The sequence below is a fragment of the Phocoena sinus genome, chromosome 14 (assembly GCF_008692025.1).
Source record: "Phocoena sinus isolate mPhoSin1 chromosome 14, mPhoSin1.pri, whole genome shotgun sequence".
In the NCBI taxonomy this organism is placed as follows: domain Eukaryota; kingdom Metazoa; phylum Chordata; class Mammalia; order Artiodactyla; family Phocoenidae; genus Phocoena; species Phocoena sinus.
The window spans coordinates 54,427,189-54,443,366 of NC_045776.1; the positions used below are offsets into that span (position 1 = coordinate 54,427,189).

Here is a 16,178-nt window from a genome sequence, read left to right on the forward strand (position 1 = left end):
CCTTGATACATTTCTTTACCAGCAAGTATAAACCTACATCATTGTATTGATGATCATAATTTATTTGATCAATCCTAAGTGAAAATTTAGTTTCTTTGCAAAGTTTTATCAACAGTGCTTCCATCAGCTTTCTTCTATGTATATCCTTTGCACAAATCTGTTTCCTTAAGAAATTGCTAGAAATAGAATTGGAGATAGGGAGTGTACATTTTTAGCCTTTTGGTAGTTATTGCCAATTGCCTTTCAGTTTATATTCCCACCAGAAATACGTGTACATTCTCATATTACCAATCCTGAATAGAATGGTTTTTAAAATTCAACCACTCTTCCTATTGTTAAGTATTTTCTTTGTTACTAGGAAGGTTTGAACATTTTTCATGGTTTTGACCTTTGTAGGATTGTCCCTTAACTTTTTTTTTTTTAACATTTTTATTGGAGTATAATTGCTTTATATCCCTTAACTCTTTTTCTTCTGGGAGATTCATTTTCTTCTTAATTTTATATTAAAGATGTTAATGCTCTTTTGTGTATAGGTAGCTTTTTCCTGAGTTTGTCCTGAGTTTGTCTTTAGATTTTAGCTTTGTTTATATTAGGGCAGGAGGAAGGGTTGTATTCACAGTGATAGCTCTTGTATTCTTAGGCCTTTAATTTTTTTATTGGTCTTGATTTTATTTTTATCTTTTTAAAAAATTTATTAACTAAATTTTTGGGTATTGTTTATTGAATAATTCTTTCTGTACCATTAAATACGAAATTTCACCTTTTCTGTATTTTTTTGTTGGTGGTGGTGTTTATCTTTTTATCTAATCCAGGGCTAAAATCACATTGTTTTAGCAATATTAGGCTTACAATTGGGGAGACTGCCAGCTTGTACCTGGTCTAAAGTTCAACTTGTTGGTTGGTCTGGCAGTCACCGAACATTACAGCATTTCCATTTTAATTAGTTCTCAACATTTTAAAAATTCTGGAGTTTTCGCAAAGAGATTTGCATTCCTGATTTATTCGGAGAATTCTAAAGACTTGGCAGTATGGGGCCAAGCAGCAGGATTTTCCAGTCAGCTGCAACCATGATACTTCTTTTCATCTCTTGACATTGAGAGCAAGTGTCAGTTGCTACTTATATTTACACTTGTTCTCTTATTTTTATAGTGGATGGTAAAGTGAAATTTTCTTGTACCCTAACAAAAATTAGGTAATGAAAACCACAGGTTGAAAAACAAAGAAGGGTGGGGAAGACATGTTGAACATGCAGAGTCGGTTTGTATTGGAAGAACACACGTAGTCCACTACCTATATCCTGGTTACCTCTGTCCTATTTCCTTGGCCCCGCCATGGGCATTTGAAATTACTTACCCTGCTGTACACATTTCTGAGGCTTGCCCCACAGCTGCATATGGAATCACAGCTTCATGTCATGCATATGAATTTCCACTAGAGGTTCCTAATATCTCACTGAATAAGCAGAAATCTCTCAGTTCCTACTTGGCTCCTGACCCATATATTAATTAAGTAGGTTTGGGGCAGGGCTGAGGAATCTGGTTTCTGCAGGTGATTCTTATCATTAGGGATGTTTGGGAAACACTGGTATAAAACACAGTCATTTGTAAATGTTCCCTGTTGGCTTAAAAAAGAACTTGTACTGCTTTCTTTAAAGTTTTAATCTAAATTTATGATTATTCAAGTTTGTTAATTGTGTTATTCAAATTCTTTATATTATTTGCCTACTTGATCTGGGAATTTCTGAAAGCGGTGTCGGAGTTTTATTCTGCTATATATTTATCCTTTTCTCATATTCCAAATTGCCATTTGTGTATGGATGCAGTTTTGGACTCCTCAGTTCTCTTCAGTTCTGTTATTCCATGTATCTTGGTAAACTGTACATCACAGATTACAAGCTATAAAACTTTGAGATAGGAAAGGCCTCCTTAAACAGGACATAAAGGAAAAGATTTTATATTTAACTATATATATAAATAGAGGATTAATAATATTAACATATTGGTATAGCCATATAATAGTACAGTATATTGAACATATTTTTAAAACATCCTAAAGAACTTCCTGCAAATCAATGAGAAAAAAGACAATCTAGTAGAAAAATAAATGACCAAAGAACAGAAGCAGGTAGTTAGTGGAAGAGAGGGTATAAATGACTAATAAACAGGAAGCATGACCTCAGTATAATCAGGGAAATGCTAGTTAAAACAATAATGACTGGTTGTTTTTAATACATTGTTTTAGAAGAAAGAAGTACTTGATTAATAGTAAATGTTGGCTTCCCGAGGGCGGCACGGGGGCCGGGTGGTGGGGTGCAGGTGCCCAGAGGAGGGGGGGAGCTGGGAGATGGCGTCCGGAGCGGGTCGCTGGCTGGCGCTGGCACCCGTCGGATCTGGGGCTTTCCGGAGCGGGCTGAGCCTGGGGAAAGGTGGCGATGTCTCCGCCGGACGGGACGGCTTAGTTCGGAGTCTGGTACCATCGAGGTCAGTCATCGTTACTCGCAGCGGCGCCATTTTGCCCAAACCGGTGAAAATGTCCCTCGGCCTTCTCCGGGTGTTCTCCATTGTGATCCCCTTTCTCTATGTCGGGACGCTGATTAGCAAGAACTTTGCTGCTCTAGTTGAGGAGCATGATCTTTTTGTTCCAGAGGATGATGATGACGACGACTAATAGGGCGTGGAGAAGTATAGAAAGGAGAAAGCCCTAACTTAAGAAATGGTGATGCTCGCAGCCTCTCCTCCTTCCCTATCAGCAGATGGGCCCAGGGAAAACCCTCAGCCTCCCAACCCCAGTGAAGCCTCCTGCATGGTCTGTGACCATAGCTCAGATCCCCAGGCTCCGGGAGGTTCCTGGAGATGTGCTATCCACTGAGCATAATCAAATTGTGAATAAACATAATAAACATCAGCTCTGTATGACTGAGTGATGGCTGAACTTTCTCAATACAAGTAGGCTCTAGTTGCAGTTTCTTCACCCTGCTGTCCTATCTCTATCAGCTGAACAAATAGGTCTTTGATTTACAACGCAGGGCCTCCAGGCCCCTATGGATCCACAAGGTAATCATGGGGACCTGGGACCAATCTTCCTTATTTACAAAAGCCCAACGGCTGCATAGGCTAACTAAAGGCTCAGCTTTTGTGCTGAGTAACACTGGCTAGTTATCCCATGCAATCAGAAGAAGCTTTGATTGTTTAAAACTCCTTGAGAAATACCACTTTTTAGAATTCTTTCAAAACTTGGATTCCTTAGATGAAAAAATAATAAAGGGCAAGAGAAAACCAAATACCGTATGCTAACACATATATATGGACTCTAAAAAAAAAAAAAATGGTCATGAAGAACCTAGGGGCAAGACGGGAATAAAGACACAGACCTACTAGAGAATAGACTTGAGGATACGGGGAGGGGGAAGGGTAAGCTGGGACAAAGTGAGAGAGTGGCATGGACATATATACACTACCAAATGTAAAACAGATAGCCAGTGGGAAGCGGCCGCATAGCACAGGGAGATCAGCTCGGTGCTTTGTGACCACCTAGAGGGGTGGGATAGGGAGGGTGGGAGGGAAACGCAAGAGGGAGGAGATATGGGGATATATCTTTATGTATAGTTGATTCACTTTGTTATACAGCAGAAACTAACACACCATTGTAAAGCAATTATACTCCAATGTTAAAAACAACAACAAAAAAAAATAGTGTTGGCCAGGCATCAGGGGAACTGGATATTCTTATACACTGATGGTGAGAGGATAAATTGATGGAGCCTTTTTTAAGGGAAATTTGATACTACCTATTAAAATAAACTTTTAATAAGTCACTATAGGGACTTCCCTGGTGGTTCAGTAGTTAAGAATCCACCTGCCAATGCAGGGGACACAGGTTCGATCCCTGGTCTGGGAAGATCCCACATGCTGCCGAGCAACTAAGCCCGTGCACCACAGCTACTGAGCCTGCACTCTAGAGCCCCAGGAGCCACAACTACTGAGCACGTGTGCCACAACTACTGAAGCCCACGCGCCTAGAGCCCGTGCTCTGCAACAAGAGAAGCCACCGCGGTGAGAAGCCCACGCACCGCAAAGAAGAGTAGTCCCCACTCACTTCAACTAGAGAAAATCCATACACAGCAATGAAGAACCAACACAGCCATAGATAGATAGATAAATTTATGGGGGAGGGCTTCCCTGGTGGCGCAGTGGTTGAGAGTCCACCTGCCGATGCAGGGGACATGGGTTTGTGCCCCGGTCCGGGAGGATCCCACATGCCACAGAGCGCCTGGGCCCGTGAGCCATGGCCGCTGAGCCTGTGCATCCAGAGCCTGTGCTCTGCAACGGGAGAGGCCACAGCAGTGAGAGGCCCGCGTACCGCAAAAAAAACCCCAAAAATTTATGGGGGAAAAAGTCATTATATTTCTCTATTCTGGAGAATACACCAAGAAGTACTGAAAGCTACTTTCTTTGCTGTATTATAAATAATAGCTAAAAATTTTTAAATGAAATATTTATCACCCAGTGAAAGGATATTATAGTGTATTGTATCTATATTATGCACAAATGTAAAAAATTGGTATTTAAACATTCACTTGAATTGATTGACAGATTAAAATGAGTGCTGAAAGCAAATTGCTACAGTATAAAGTATGTTATTTTTGAAGTGCAAACAGTTTTATTTTTGTGTTTATATTCATGTAAATACATTGAAAACAGCTTTCAGAAACTAAGTGGTGGGATTGCGGGTTGGTTTAATGATGGACTTATAATTTTATTATTTCGTGGATTGTTTTACAGTGTTTTATCAATTTAGAGTTTTTAAAATTTTATATCTGAATTTTATTGTGGTCTAAAAAAAACAAAACAAGTACCTATTGTTTCCTTGTAAGACTGAAAAAGTTACTTAGGATATAAATATATTGCATTATTTACTAGTTATATGTTATGGTCTCAAAGTATATCAGAAGTGTGTGTGTGTGTGTGTGTGTGTGTGTGTGTGCGTGCGCTCATTAATGAAGAAAAATACATTAAAAAAGACAAAAGACAAATCTTTAGAGCTTTTCAGGACCTTTTGTTTGGTCACCTGGGACTGGTGGGTCTACTTCCATGGTAACAGCTGTAACTTAAACTCAGCATTGGGCTTTGTGCATTTCTTTGTGATTATTTTTATAACTCATACCGTCAGCTGTTTCACACTGCTTGAACTTAGAGGTTGGAATCAGGAAGATATTTCTAGTCAGGATATAAGTGGCCATTGATATTTCTGGCCTGGAAAGATAACTTTTTCTTATAGTTTTCCATTGTATATAATTTTTGCATAAACTATTTATTGATAAGATAATTTGACTTTCAAACCAATAACAAAAGGTAGAGAGTTCTGTGTCTTGGATGGTGCTGCTGATGTTTTAATGAATGCTTAATGAATCTCACAGGTCAGTCAATTTTGCCTTTTGCCTTTAAAATTTACCACTTACTTGAAAACAGAGTACAATGAGATATATAACATTTATACATTTACAAATAGCTTTTTAAATCTCGTTTTTCCTTACTGTTTTTTTCCTTATACAGAGTCTAGTTCTGGCAGAAAATAGTCCTGGAAGGGATAGCACTGAGTATTTTATTGTGTTTGAGCCTCAGCTACCAGGTTTATCAAGAACATTAGAATCATATATCCTACCATTTATGTTTTACAATGGTAAGTTTCTAGGAAAATAGAGGATAAACTCGTACGTTTGTGGTACTTTATATAACTTTGTTTTGCTCTCCATTAACATGGTGCTTACTAGTTATCTAATCATGTTATGACATTTCGGAAAAGTCACAATTTAAAAATTGAAATAAATTGTCTGAATATTTTTTCTTAGATGTTAAGAAGCAACAACAAATGGCAGCACTTACAAAAGAAAAGGACCAATTATCTAAGTCTATTATAATGTATAGAAGTTTATTTGATGCCAGCAAACAGCTTCTTGATGAGATGAAGTGTAAGTCATTTTGTGTTCAAATGATGCTTTGGGGAATGGTGAGGTAGAAGGTTGAGGCCATGAGACACAAACATTGTCTAATTTTCTGAACTTAGAAGTAAACTGCAGGACACGGCAGAAAGGTGGTAGTGATGGTTAATATTACTCATCATTCGATCTTCTTAAGGTGAAGTATTCCTGCATGTTAAATAAGTGTATATCTTGTTTACCTACAAAAATTTGAAACTTTTACTAGAAATCTGAATCTATAGAAATTTAAAGGTTTTGACATAACAGTAATAAGGTTTATATCTAGCTCTAGCATTTGGCAAAAGACATTGGATGACAATATCACTGAAAGAGTGATATGTAATTTAAGTTTTAGTTTGAGCCATGCGACTGTGTGTAGTTCAATTTAAAAATATCTGCAGCAAAAAATATATCTGCAGCAGAGAAATATGTAATTTATTTTTTAATAAATACATGGAACATTTGCTACAGTTTTTAATAATGTTTGTATACTGTTTAAGACAAGGCATTTGCTGAGTTGTGCTCTATTTGTCGGATTTTTTCACAGGTTAAGGATATTTAGAGGATAATAGGAACTAAGAGTAATGAAATAATACACAATTTGTAGCACTGAAAATTTGTTTTTTAAAAGTCCTATTTGTTTCTTAGAATAACCTTATGCAATTATGTATAAATTATGTATAGTCATGTGGATTAGAATTAAATAGCTTTTCCAAGATTACTTGTGGTGTGCAACATATCATACTACCTCCCTTAGCTGCATTAATTTTGTTTTTTATTTTTGTGTATTAGAAATGAACTTTAATTTTAGATTTTAGTTTAATTTAAAATTTCTATAATACTCTTCATTTTTCATTTTAGCATCAGTCATTAAAAGGAAAAAAACAAGGGATTGAAAACATTCTTCAAAAACTGTATTTTGGGGGCTATCACAAATTGATAGTTTTTGTTTGTTTGTTTTTAATTTTAGGCCAAGTTGAAGAAGCAAAATTAAAAGAGGCCCAGTTGCGAAATGAACTAAAAACACACAATATTGACATTCCTACAACACAACAGGTACAGTTTCCAAGTATATGTGAAAGTTTTTTCTTTTTAAATTCTAACCTGTAATTTTTTTTTTTTACCAGTCATATTTTATTAGGAATGTTATGTACACTGTTGTTTTGGCGTACTAAGCCATATGTGGATTATAATCTAGTCACTTACTAGACATTAAATGGATTATAATCTAGTCACTTATGTGGATTATAATCCACATATGTGGATTATAATCTAGTCACTTACTAGACATTAAAATGGGCTAACAATGACGGAGTGCTCTTTTCAAAGAAATTGCAGTTTGTGTTTCTAATCTAATGACACCAGTAAATTAAATTAATAATACACCAACTTGAGAACTTGCATTGAAGAGACCTAAGTGATAATCAGTATATGTGGTGGCAAAGAAAATGAAAGTAACAAAAGACAATAGATTTTTTTAAAGCTTACATTCTTTATGTGTATAACTCATAAGTCCTATTATACGTTACGTATTTCTTAACTAAGAAAAAAAAGAATCAGTGAGGTTGACTCTTCACATTACTATGATCATATTCTTATAAGAAAGGAATAGCTAGCTGTTTAGTAACTTTTATGTTCTTGAGTTGTAACTATGTTCTCGAGTTGTCTAAATTGTTGGTTTTTCTCTGCTATTTTCTCTGCCTGGTACACGAGTAACTGTAATTGGCCTTGCAGTTAATTTTTCTTTTTAAATTACAGATGCCACACATTGAAGCACTTTTGAAGAAAAAGATATCAGAACAGGAAGAACTAAAGAAAAAACCCAGAAGATCATGTACTCTTCCAAACTATACTAAAGGCAGTGGAGATGTTTTAGGAAAGGTTTGTGTTTAAGCCTTTTAAGAGGCATTACATTTTATTATCTTGTTTTCTATCTGCTTTGGGTGATCCTAGATCATGGAGCCATGACGATATCGATATTTGGGGATCTCAGGCAGGATAGAGTGGGATTTCATCACACTACTGAGATGGTGTGCAGTTTAAAACCTATGAATTGTTTATTTCTGAAATTTTCATTTAATATTTTCAGACTGCCATTGACTGTGGGTAACTGAAACTGGGGAAAGAGGAACCACAGATAAGGGGGGACTACTGTACAAGAGTAGACATTGTGATGTTCTCATTGCTAGGGCAGGTTTTTGCTACCAGATCAGGTAAGAATAAAGGGTAGATGTGACCATATCAGTGCAATAAATGAGGTTTAGAAATCTGCCACAAAATTTCAACCTTGTTGGACTTTGAGCAAGCTTGTGACTAAAATACAGTGGGTCCTCTGTATCCACAGGTTCTGCATCCTCAGATTCAACCAACTGCAGATGGAAAATATTTGGGGAAAAATTCCAGAAAGTTCCAAAAACTAAAACTTGAGTTTGTCATATGTTGGCAACTATTTACATAATGTTTACATTGTATTAGGTATTATAAGTAATTTAGAAATTATTTAAAGTGTACAAGATGGTATATGCAGATACTATGACATTTTATATAAAGGGTTTAAGTATCCACAGATTTTAGTATCTGAGGGGGTTCCTGGAACCAGTCCCCTATGGATACTGATGGACTTGCTATACAGTTGACCCTTAAACAACATGGGTTTGTACTGTGAGGGTCCACTTATACACAGCTTTTTTTTTTAATTGAATACCGACTACAGTACTGCCTAACGGTTGAATCCTCAGATGTGAAACTGTGGGTATGGAGGACCGACTGTGAAGTTATATGCAGATTTTCGACTGCTTGGAGGGTCAGTGGCCCTAACCTCCACGTTGTTCAAGGGTCAACTGTATTTGTAAATAGGAGAGTGACTGTTAATTCTAAGCTCTAAAGTGTTTATATAAGCAGAAGAAATGATTCTTATCTGTGATGATTAGATTTGTTTTCTGAAAAGTCATCTGAGTAAAAGATCTGCTTAGAAGGGTATAGTATATAACTATATTTAGGTTTAAGTGTATTTTCTGATTACTTTATCAGTTGACACACCCCAATAGTAGAGATATTAAATGTGGGGAAAAAATACATCACCTAGCTGATAATATTCCAAATATTTTTAGTTGGTTACTTGCAAAATTTACTGTAGTTTAATCTGTGGAACAGTTTTTTTAAATTTAATAGCAGAAGAGACAGTTTAATATGTTTAAGCCAGTAAGCTTTTACAGTTTGAGATTTTTTTGTTAATTTATGTGAGTGTTTCAAAAAAAGTGTTTTTGCTTTAGACTTGGGCTTTTAAAATATTTAATGTCAAATTTATATATATTTAAAACTTTTTTACGTGATTTTTAAAATGGGTTATAGATTGCGCACCTGGCACAAATTGAAGATGATAGAGCTGCAATGGTTATTTCTTGGCATCTGGCAAGTGACATGGACTGTGTGGTCACCCTGACCACTGATGCTGCACGTCGTATCTATGACGAAACCCAAGGTCGTCAGCAGGTGTTGCCCCTTGATTCTATTTATAAGAAGACTCTTCCAGATTGGAAAAGGTTAGAAATAAGTGAAAGTAATGATTTTTTTCAGAAATTTCTTTTCTATTTTTTATCAAATCACCGAATTTTAAAATTTCTCTAAAAGATGCTTAAACAGAGAAGTGACTCAGCATATGTGCATTATTTTTGTCTTCATCACAAATATGATCTTCGTTAAGATCAGTATTGCAGTGTATTTGATCATATATGCTGGCCAAGTTTAATTTGCCAATTAAATGTTATTTGTATGTATGAGAGATACACATACAAACACACAAACCCAAAGCGAATTTTTGGCCTTTGCAACAGGAAGGATGGTAAGATGTCATTATTCTTAACAGAATATGGAACACCTTTATTTGGAGTAAGAGTATAGATACATGTCTTTTGTCCTATTTATGTCATGTGAAAATAAGCAGCCATCATTTAGGTAGAGAAGGTTTCTCTATTGGAACTGCCATTAGCTAAGTTGAAATATAAGAGACCATCTACTTAGGATGTTACACCTTTTTTTTTTAAGGATGTTACATCTTTGTTTTAATATAAATCTGGTTTCTTTAAGTGTTTTCCCATTTACGTTTCAAAGTATGTTTTTAGGAAATAACTGTGCAAACCAATTAGGCATTTTTAATCTGAAATTTAAAATATTTTATATGTTCTCTAATTTTTGGCCATTTTTAAAAATCTACCTTAAAAGACTAAAACAAAATGGTGGTAGCAAAACAAAAATGTTAAAATGTATAACAGAGTATTGACCAATAATTTTCTTAGATTCCTAAACAAAGTTTGCAAGGTGTACAGCTGGGTAGGTATGGGGACTTGAAGGAGAATGGAAACTAATGTTAAGAGCTTACTGTGTCATTAAACTAACATTTTATTTCACTTTGTAATCTAAAAATATATTCAGGAAACAGCTGGAATTTGAACTCAAATCTATCTGCTTCTAAAATCTCCTACTCTGCTACCAGTCAGCACCCATTTTAAACAACACGGGAAATCCTATCAAACTGTGTTTATAAGGGTAATAATTTTTGTAAAAGTAATTTTACCTCCAGGAGGTCCTCTCTTTTTTTTCATAATCCCTGAGGACCAAGTTAAGAATTCTTGATTTAAGGAAAGTATGAATCTGATATTTAAGGCTAATGCTTGCTCTAAAAGCTAGTTATTCTCTCTTTCTGGTATTGTGCCTGTTATTGGGATTGAGTTAACTAGCTCTTAAAGCCACCCCAACCTCTACTCCTACCTACAAGATTTGGGAAAAGCTACCGTATGTGGAAGGGGAAAGCCCTGACACCCCAGTCAGCCTCCATCTCTTGAATCTCCTTGTTATCTCTGGACTTGAGTTGCTTATTCTGTACAGTGTGTCAGAGGACAGGTGGCCAGAGTACTGGGCTGTTTCCCTCTCGTATGCTCAGTCTTGGGCCTTGCCCCTTCCCCCCGTCTATTCTAGGGCCACTCTCCACATGAGACAGTCATATCATTGGCATCCTCGTTTAGGGCCAGCTTGAGAGGCTGCTTCTCTCCTTTCCTTGTCAAACTAAACAAAGGTTAGTTTATATTGATTTTACAAACTAATTGACAATAGCAGTACAGATAAAACTAAGATATTTTTATACGGTAAATATCGTTTTCATTTCTAAAGGCATAACGGTTAATAATTTAGCAGTATTACCTTGCATAGGGAGTTGATTAAATGATCACAAAAACAATCAGTATATTCATATGTTTTTCATAGTATATATATATTTTTGATTAAAAGTTACATGTTTTGTTTAAATTTTTTTAAAATTCAGAGCTCTGCCTCATTACCGAAATGGAAAATTGTATTTTAAACCCATTGGAGATCCTGTCTTTGCCCGAGATTTGTTAACGTTTCCAGATAATGTAGAACATTGTGAAACAGGTAAAGGAAATTATGATGGCTTTTTTTTATACAGATGTTAACATTTGTGATCCAGATACATAAATTACTGACTATGGAAAATTATGTTCTTATTTAGTTTATAAGTGATAGTTTTATTAATATTTACTTCTCTCATTTTTCCTGTTAGAGGAAAATATTGAATAAAATTCTTATGTTACTAGCATTATTTCTAATAAAACTTTGTAATATATGTTAAGATTTTTTTAAATATCTCAGTTTTTTAAAAATAAAGGTTTCATGTGCACAATCATTGTATTTCAGTTTCTGAGTACACCACAGCATGCTCACCACCAGAAGCTTGTGTTAATATTCTAATGTGACCAAAAAAGATGTCGTAATTTTAATAATTTGTTAATTGAATTTTTTAGTGTTTGGTATGCTGTTAGGAGACACCATTATTTTGGATAATTTGGATGCTGCTAATCATTATAGAAAAGAGGTATGTATTTGAATTATTTTTTAATTTGTAGCTCCAATTTTAATGTGTACTTTAAAAATTTAATACATAGCTCTGTATAGAAATAATTTTATTTTAGTTGACATGTGCAAATGACTAAGTAGCCTTGTCAAAACCAATTTAAATCCTACAGATTGATAAGCAGCATAAAATTGGGCAAAATATAGGAATGAATTTGCCAAGATGCAAATTAAAATGAGATGTTTATGAAATTGTCCTAAGACTCAAAATCAGTATCTGTTATTGATGGTGGTATTGAAAAAGAGTACACTCAGATAATGTTGTTGGAAATGTAATTTGACGTAGCCCTTGTTTATTAGTTGTTAGGGCTGCTGTAACAAAGCACCACAGACTGGGTAGCTTAAACAGTAGAAATGATGTCTCACAGTTCTGCAGGCTTAAAACCGAAATTCAAGGTGTGAGAAGGGTCAGTTCTTTCCAGGGCTTATGAGGGGAGGGTCTGTTCCATGCCTTTCTCCTTGGTTTGTAGATAGATGGTCATCTTCTCCCTGTGTCTGTTCGCAGCTATATGTATCTGTGTCCAAATTTCCCTTTTGTATAAGGAAACTACTCATTGGCTTAGAGCCCACTGTTATGACCTCATTTTAACTTGATTACTTCTATAGAGACCCAGTCTTCAAATAAGGTCACATATTTGAGGAACTGGGGGTTAGGACATCAACATAGGAATTTTGAGGGACACTATTCGACCCATAATACTTTTGGAGAGCAGTTTGGCAATATAAGTGTTTCTGTTATCTATTGCTACATAACAAGCACTTCAGAAGTTAGTGGCTTTAAACAGTAACAACATATTAGTACTCATTTCTCGGTGGGTTTCTCCCAGTAGTGTTAGCTAGTTGCGCTGAGATGGTGAAAGCTCCAAAATGCCTCACTCAGGTAGCTGGCAGTTGATGCTGGTAGCCATCCGGGATTCAGCTGGAGTTGGCCAGAGGCTCAGCTGGTGCTGTCTGCTGGGGTCATTGTTCTCACCCCCACTCACGGGTGTGTGAGATAATGCCATGAAGGCTTTTAGAAACCTTTTTCTAGCTAAGAGGATGTGGAAAGTAGTGCCTTAAATCTTTCTGAGGTCTTAACATAGGGGCATCCTTCACTTGATTTTTGACTTTGAGGCCACATTTTACTGGCTGTACCCTGGATTTGATTTTAGCCCTGAGGCTTTCTGTTTCTTTTTCAAGAACATTTTGTTAGCTGAACAGGCTGGGGAGGAAAAACAGTCCAACCCAGCAAGTTCTGGGTTGGAAATATTTCCTTGAAATTATTTTTGAAAATGAATTAGTTCCTACTTAGTTTATCTCCCACCTGTACTGGCTAGTTGATACTGGCTACTGGTTTGGCACTTGGTAGGCTGGCAGACTTAGATATCTCTATGCAAACCTCTCCTTGTGGCTGCTGGGGGCTTTTTCAAATGGCATCTGGGACCTAAGAAGGGAAGTTAGAGCAGTGATGGCTGAAGTTGCAGGTCTCTTAAGTCCCAGCAGTCAGTTCAGAATCTGGCCAGCCCAGACCCACATCGGAGAGTGGGGAGTTTGAAATAGACTCTTTCCTCTCCATGGGAGGGGCAAAGAAGTTGCCGCCATCTTTGTACCATCACAACGTATTAAAATAATTTATCTTACAGACATGCTCCCACAAGTATATAAAGATATGTACAAGGATATTCATTAGATATAAAGCAATTATATTCCAATAAAGATGTTTTAAAAAAAGAATATTCATTAGCATATTTAAAAAATTTTAAGATACTTTGGAAGCAGTGTGAAGTCCATCAGTTGGGATTGCACAACTCTACTACAGTAATTTATACAGTAGAGTAGTATGTAGCTGTTAAAAAGACATAAAGCAGATTGATATGTCCTAACAAGGAAGACGTACAAAATATAGTGTTTTGTTGAAAAGTTGCCAAATGATAATATATAAATTGATGCCCTTTTAAAAATAAGCTTATGTAATATAAACAAGATGGGAGAATATATTGTATACTGTTATATATATTAAGAAAGATTATCTCTTCTATATTACTTCTAAGTTTTACTTAATGAGAAAAGAAAGGCAATCTACTGTGAAGAAACACCTTTCAGAGGGCTGCTGTAAAGATTGAATAAAATAAGAAATAGAATAAAATTTCAGTAGAGGAATAGTCTCTTTGAATCTGAAATCCAGAGGTCTTTGAATTCTTTGATACAGAAGAAGTATTAAATTTAATAAATATGGTGTTAGGGACTTGGAAATAGCAGGTGATAAACATGTATGTAAACACTATAAGCTTGCAAATTATTATAGCTGAAAGTGAGTAAGGATGCAGTTACTTAAGAGAAAACAGAGGTCAGTTTAAAATATGATCCAGTACGGGCTTCCCTGGTGGCGCAGTGGTTGAGAGTCCACCTGCTGATGCAAGGGACATGGGTTCCTGCCCTGGTCCGGGAAGATCCCACATGCCGTGGAGCGGCTGGGCCCGTGAGCCATGGCCGCTGAGCCTGCGCGTCTGGAGCCTGTGCTCTGCAACAGGAGAGGCCACAACAGTGAGAGGCCCACGTACCGCAAAAAAAAAAAAAAAAATCTAATCAGAGTGCCAAGAAGAGGAGGATAAAAGGATCACAGGTAATATCTGAAGAACTAATGGCTGAAAACCTTTAAGAACTGATGAAAGACACCAATCCATAGCTTCAAAAAAAAGTAAGAGGGACTTCTCTGGCAGTCCAGTGGTTAAGATTTCACGTTTCAGGGACTGCCTGGTCCAGTGGTAAAGAATATGCCTTCCAATGCAGAGGACGCTTGTTTGATACCTGGTCGGGGAACTAAGATCCCACGTGCTGCGGGGCAGCTAAGCCCGCACGCCTCAACTAGAGAGCCTGCGTGCCACAAACTACAGAGCCCACACGCTCTGGAGCCTATGTGCCACAACTAGAGAGAGAAAACCCGCATGCCACATCCAGAGAAAAACCCGCGCACCACAGCTAGAGAGAAGCCCTCGTGCCACAACTAAGACCTGCCTGATGTAGCCAAAAAAAAAAAAAAAGAGAGATTTCACCTTCCAATGCAGGGGTGTGGGTTCAGTCCCTGGTCTGGGAGCTAAGATCCTCCATGCCTCATGGCCAAAAAAAAAAAAACCCACGAAAAACAGAAGCAAAACTGTAGCAAATTCAATAAAGACTTTAAAAATGGTCCACATAAAAAAAAAAAATTTTTTTTTAAGTAACAGCATATGTGACAAAAGCGGGGACAGCATTTGTTCCTCATAATTGGTATAGCACAGCAGTCCCCAGCCTTTTTGGCATCAGGGACCGGTTTTGTGGAAGACAGTTTTTCCAAGGATGGGGTGGGAGGGAGGGGATGGTGCAGGCGGTAATGCGAGTGATAGGGAGTGGCAGAGGAAGCTTCGCTCACTTGCCTGCTGCTCACCTTCTGCTGTGCTGCCTGGGGGTTGGGGACACCTGGAACAGCACATACTGATTTCTTTGCTTCCAAAGTTTTTAGTGAGGTCACTCCACCTATTAAATATTGTTTTAAAGCTCTTCTAAGAAAAGGCTGTTAGGACATCTCTTGGTGATTTTGTTAGGTTTCAGGAGTCTTTGTTATCATTTTCTCTTCCTAAATTCTTCATGCCATTTATACTACTTCAACCCCTTGTTGATTCCATTCCTTGCTAATCCTTACAGCAGTTGTGAATAAGTATTGCCCAGAACTGTAGCACTGTTGTTCACTCACTGAATTTGTAAAAGCTGTCATGATCTTTTTTGTCCTAATATAGTGCCTAGTGAGGACTGAAGTTTCTTTTAATGGTAAATTATAGTAAAATACATATAACAAAATGTACCGTCTAAACCATTTTTAAGTGCACCGTTCAGTAGTGTTACATTCACATTGTTGTACAACCAATCTGCAGAACTCTTCTTTTTGTAAAACTGAAACTCTGTACCCATTAAATAGCAACTTGTCATTTCCCCTTTCTTCCATGCCATTTGAGAATTGAAAAACTGTCCCTTCTGCCAGAGGCCTGTAACTCATACTGTCAGTGAGTGTGTTAACAAGAAAATAGACAAGAAATTTGAGTGTATTTGTTATTTAAGATGGTACTAAATCTGTAAAAACATTGCCTGAAATTTGATAATTTAATAAGAATAATTTAATTTACTATATAATTTAATAACAATATGGTAATAGTACATTAATTCAGTCTGTATTTTTAATGTTCACTATTAGGAAACATACAAATCCAAACCAGAACTAAGAAAGTAAGGTGTGGCGGTTTGTTTTACTAAAAGATTCATTTCA

The 16,178-nt window shown here is 36.6% G+C and overlaps 2 protein-coding genes across 3 annotated transcripts in view; both read left to right on the forward strand.

Moving 5' to 3' along the window:
* SMCHD1 (structural maintenance of chromosomes flexible hinge domain containing 1) overlaps positions 1–16,178 on the forward strand; it is a 130,011-nt gene that overhangs the window by 94,609 nt on the left and 19,224 nt on the right. For both annotated transcript variants that reach the window (XM_032602494.1, XM_032602495.1), the window contains 7 exons: positions 5,553–5,679; positions 5,849–5,968; positions 6,948–7,033; positions 7,736–7,858; positions 9,329–9,519; positions 11,295–11,404; positions 11,794–11,864. In XM_032602494.1, coding sequence (XP_032458385.1) covers positions 5,553–5,679; positions 5,849–5,968; positions 6,948–7,033; positions 7,736–7,858; positions 9,329–9,519; positions 11,295–11,404; positions 11,794–11,864 — 828 coding nt within the window. The remainder of the gene's footprint in view (positions 1–5,552; positions 5,680–5,848; positions 5,969–6,947; positions 7,034–7,735; positions 7,859–9,328; positions 9,520–11,294; positions 11,405–11,793; positions 11,865–16,178) is intronic.
* Positions 2,307–3,342, forward strand: LOC116738773 (essential MCU regulator, mitochondrial-like). Its single transcript, XM_032602497.1, has one exon. It carries the CDS (start codon positions 2,344–2,346, stop codon positions 2,665–2,667), a length of 324 nt encoding a protein of 107 aa, XP_032458388.1. The 5' UTR covers positions 2,307–2,343; the 3' UTR covers positions 2,668–3,342.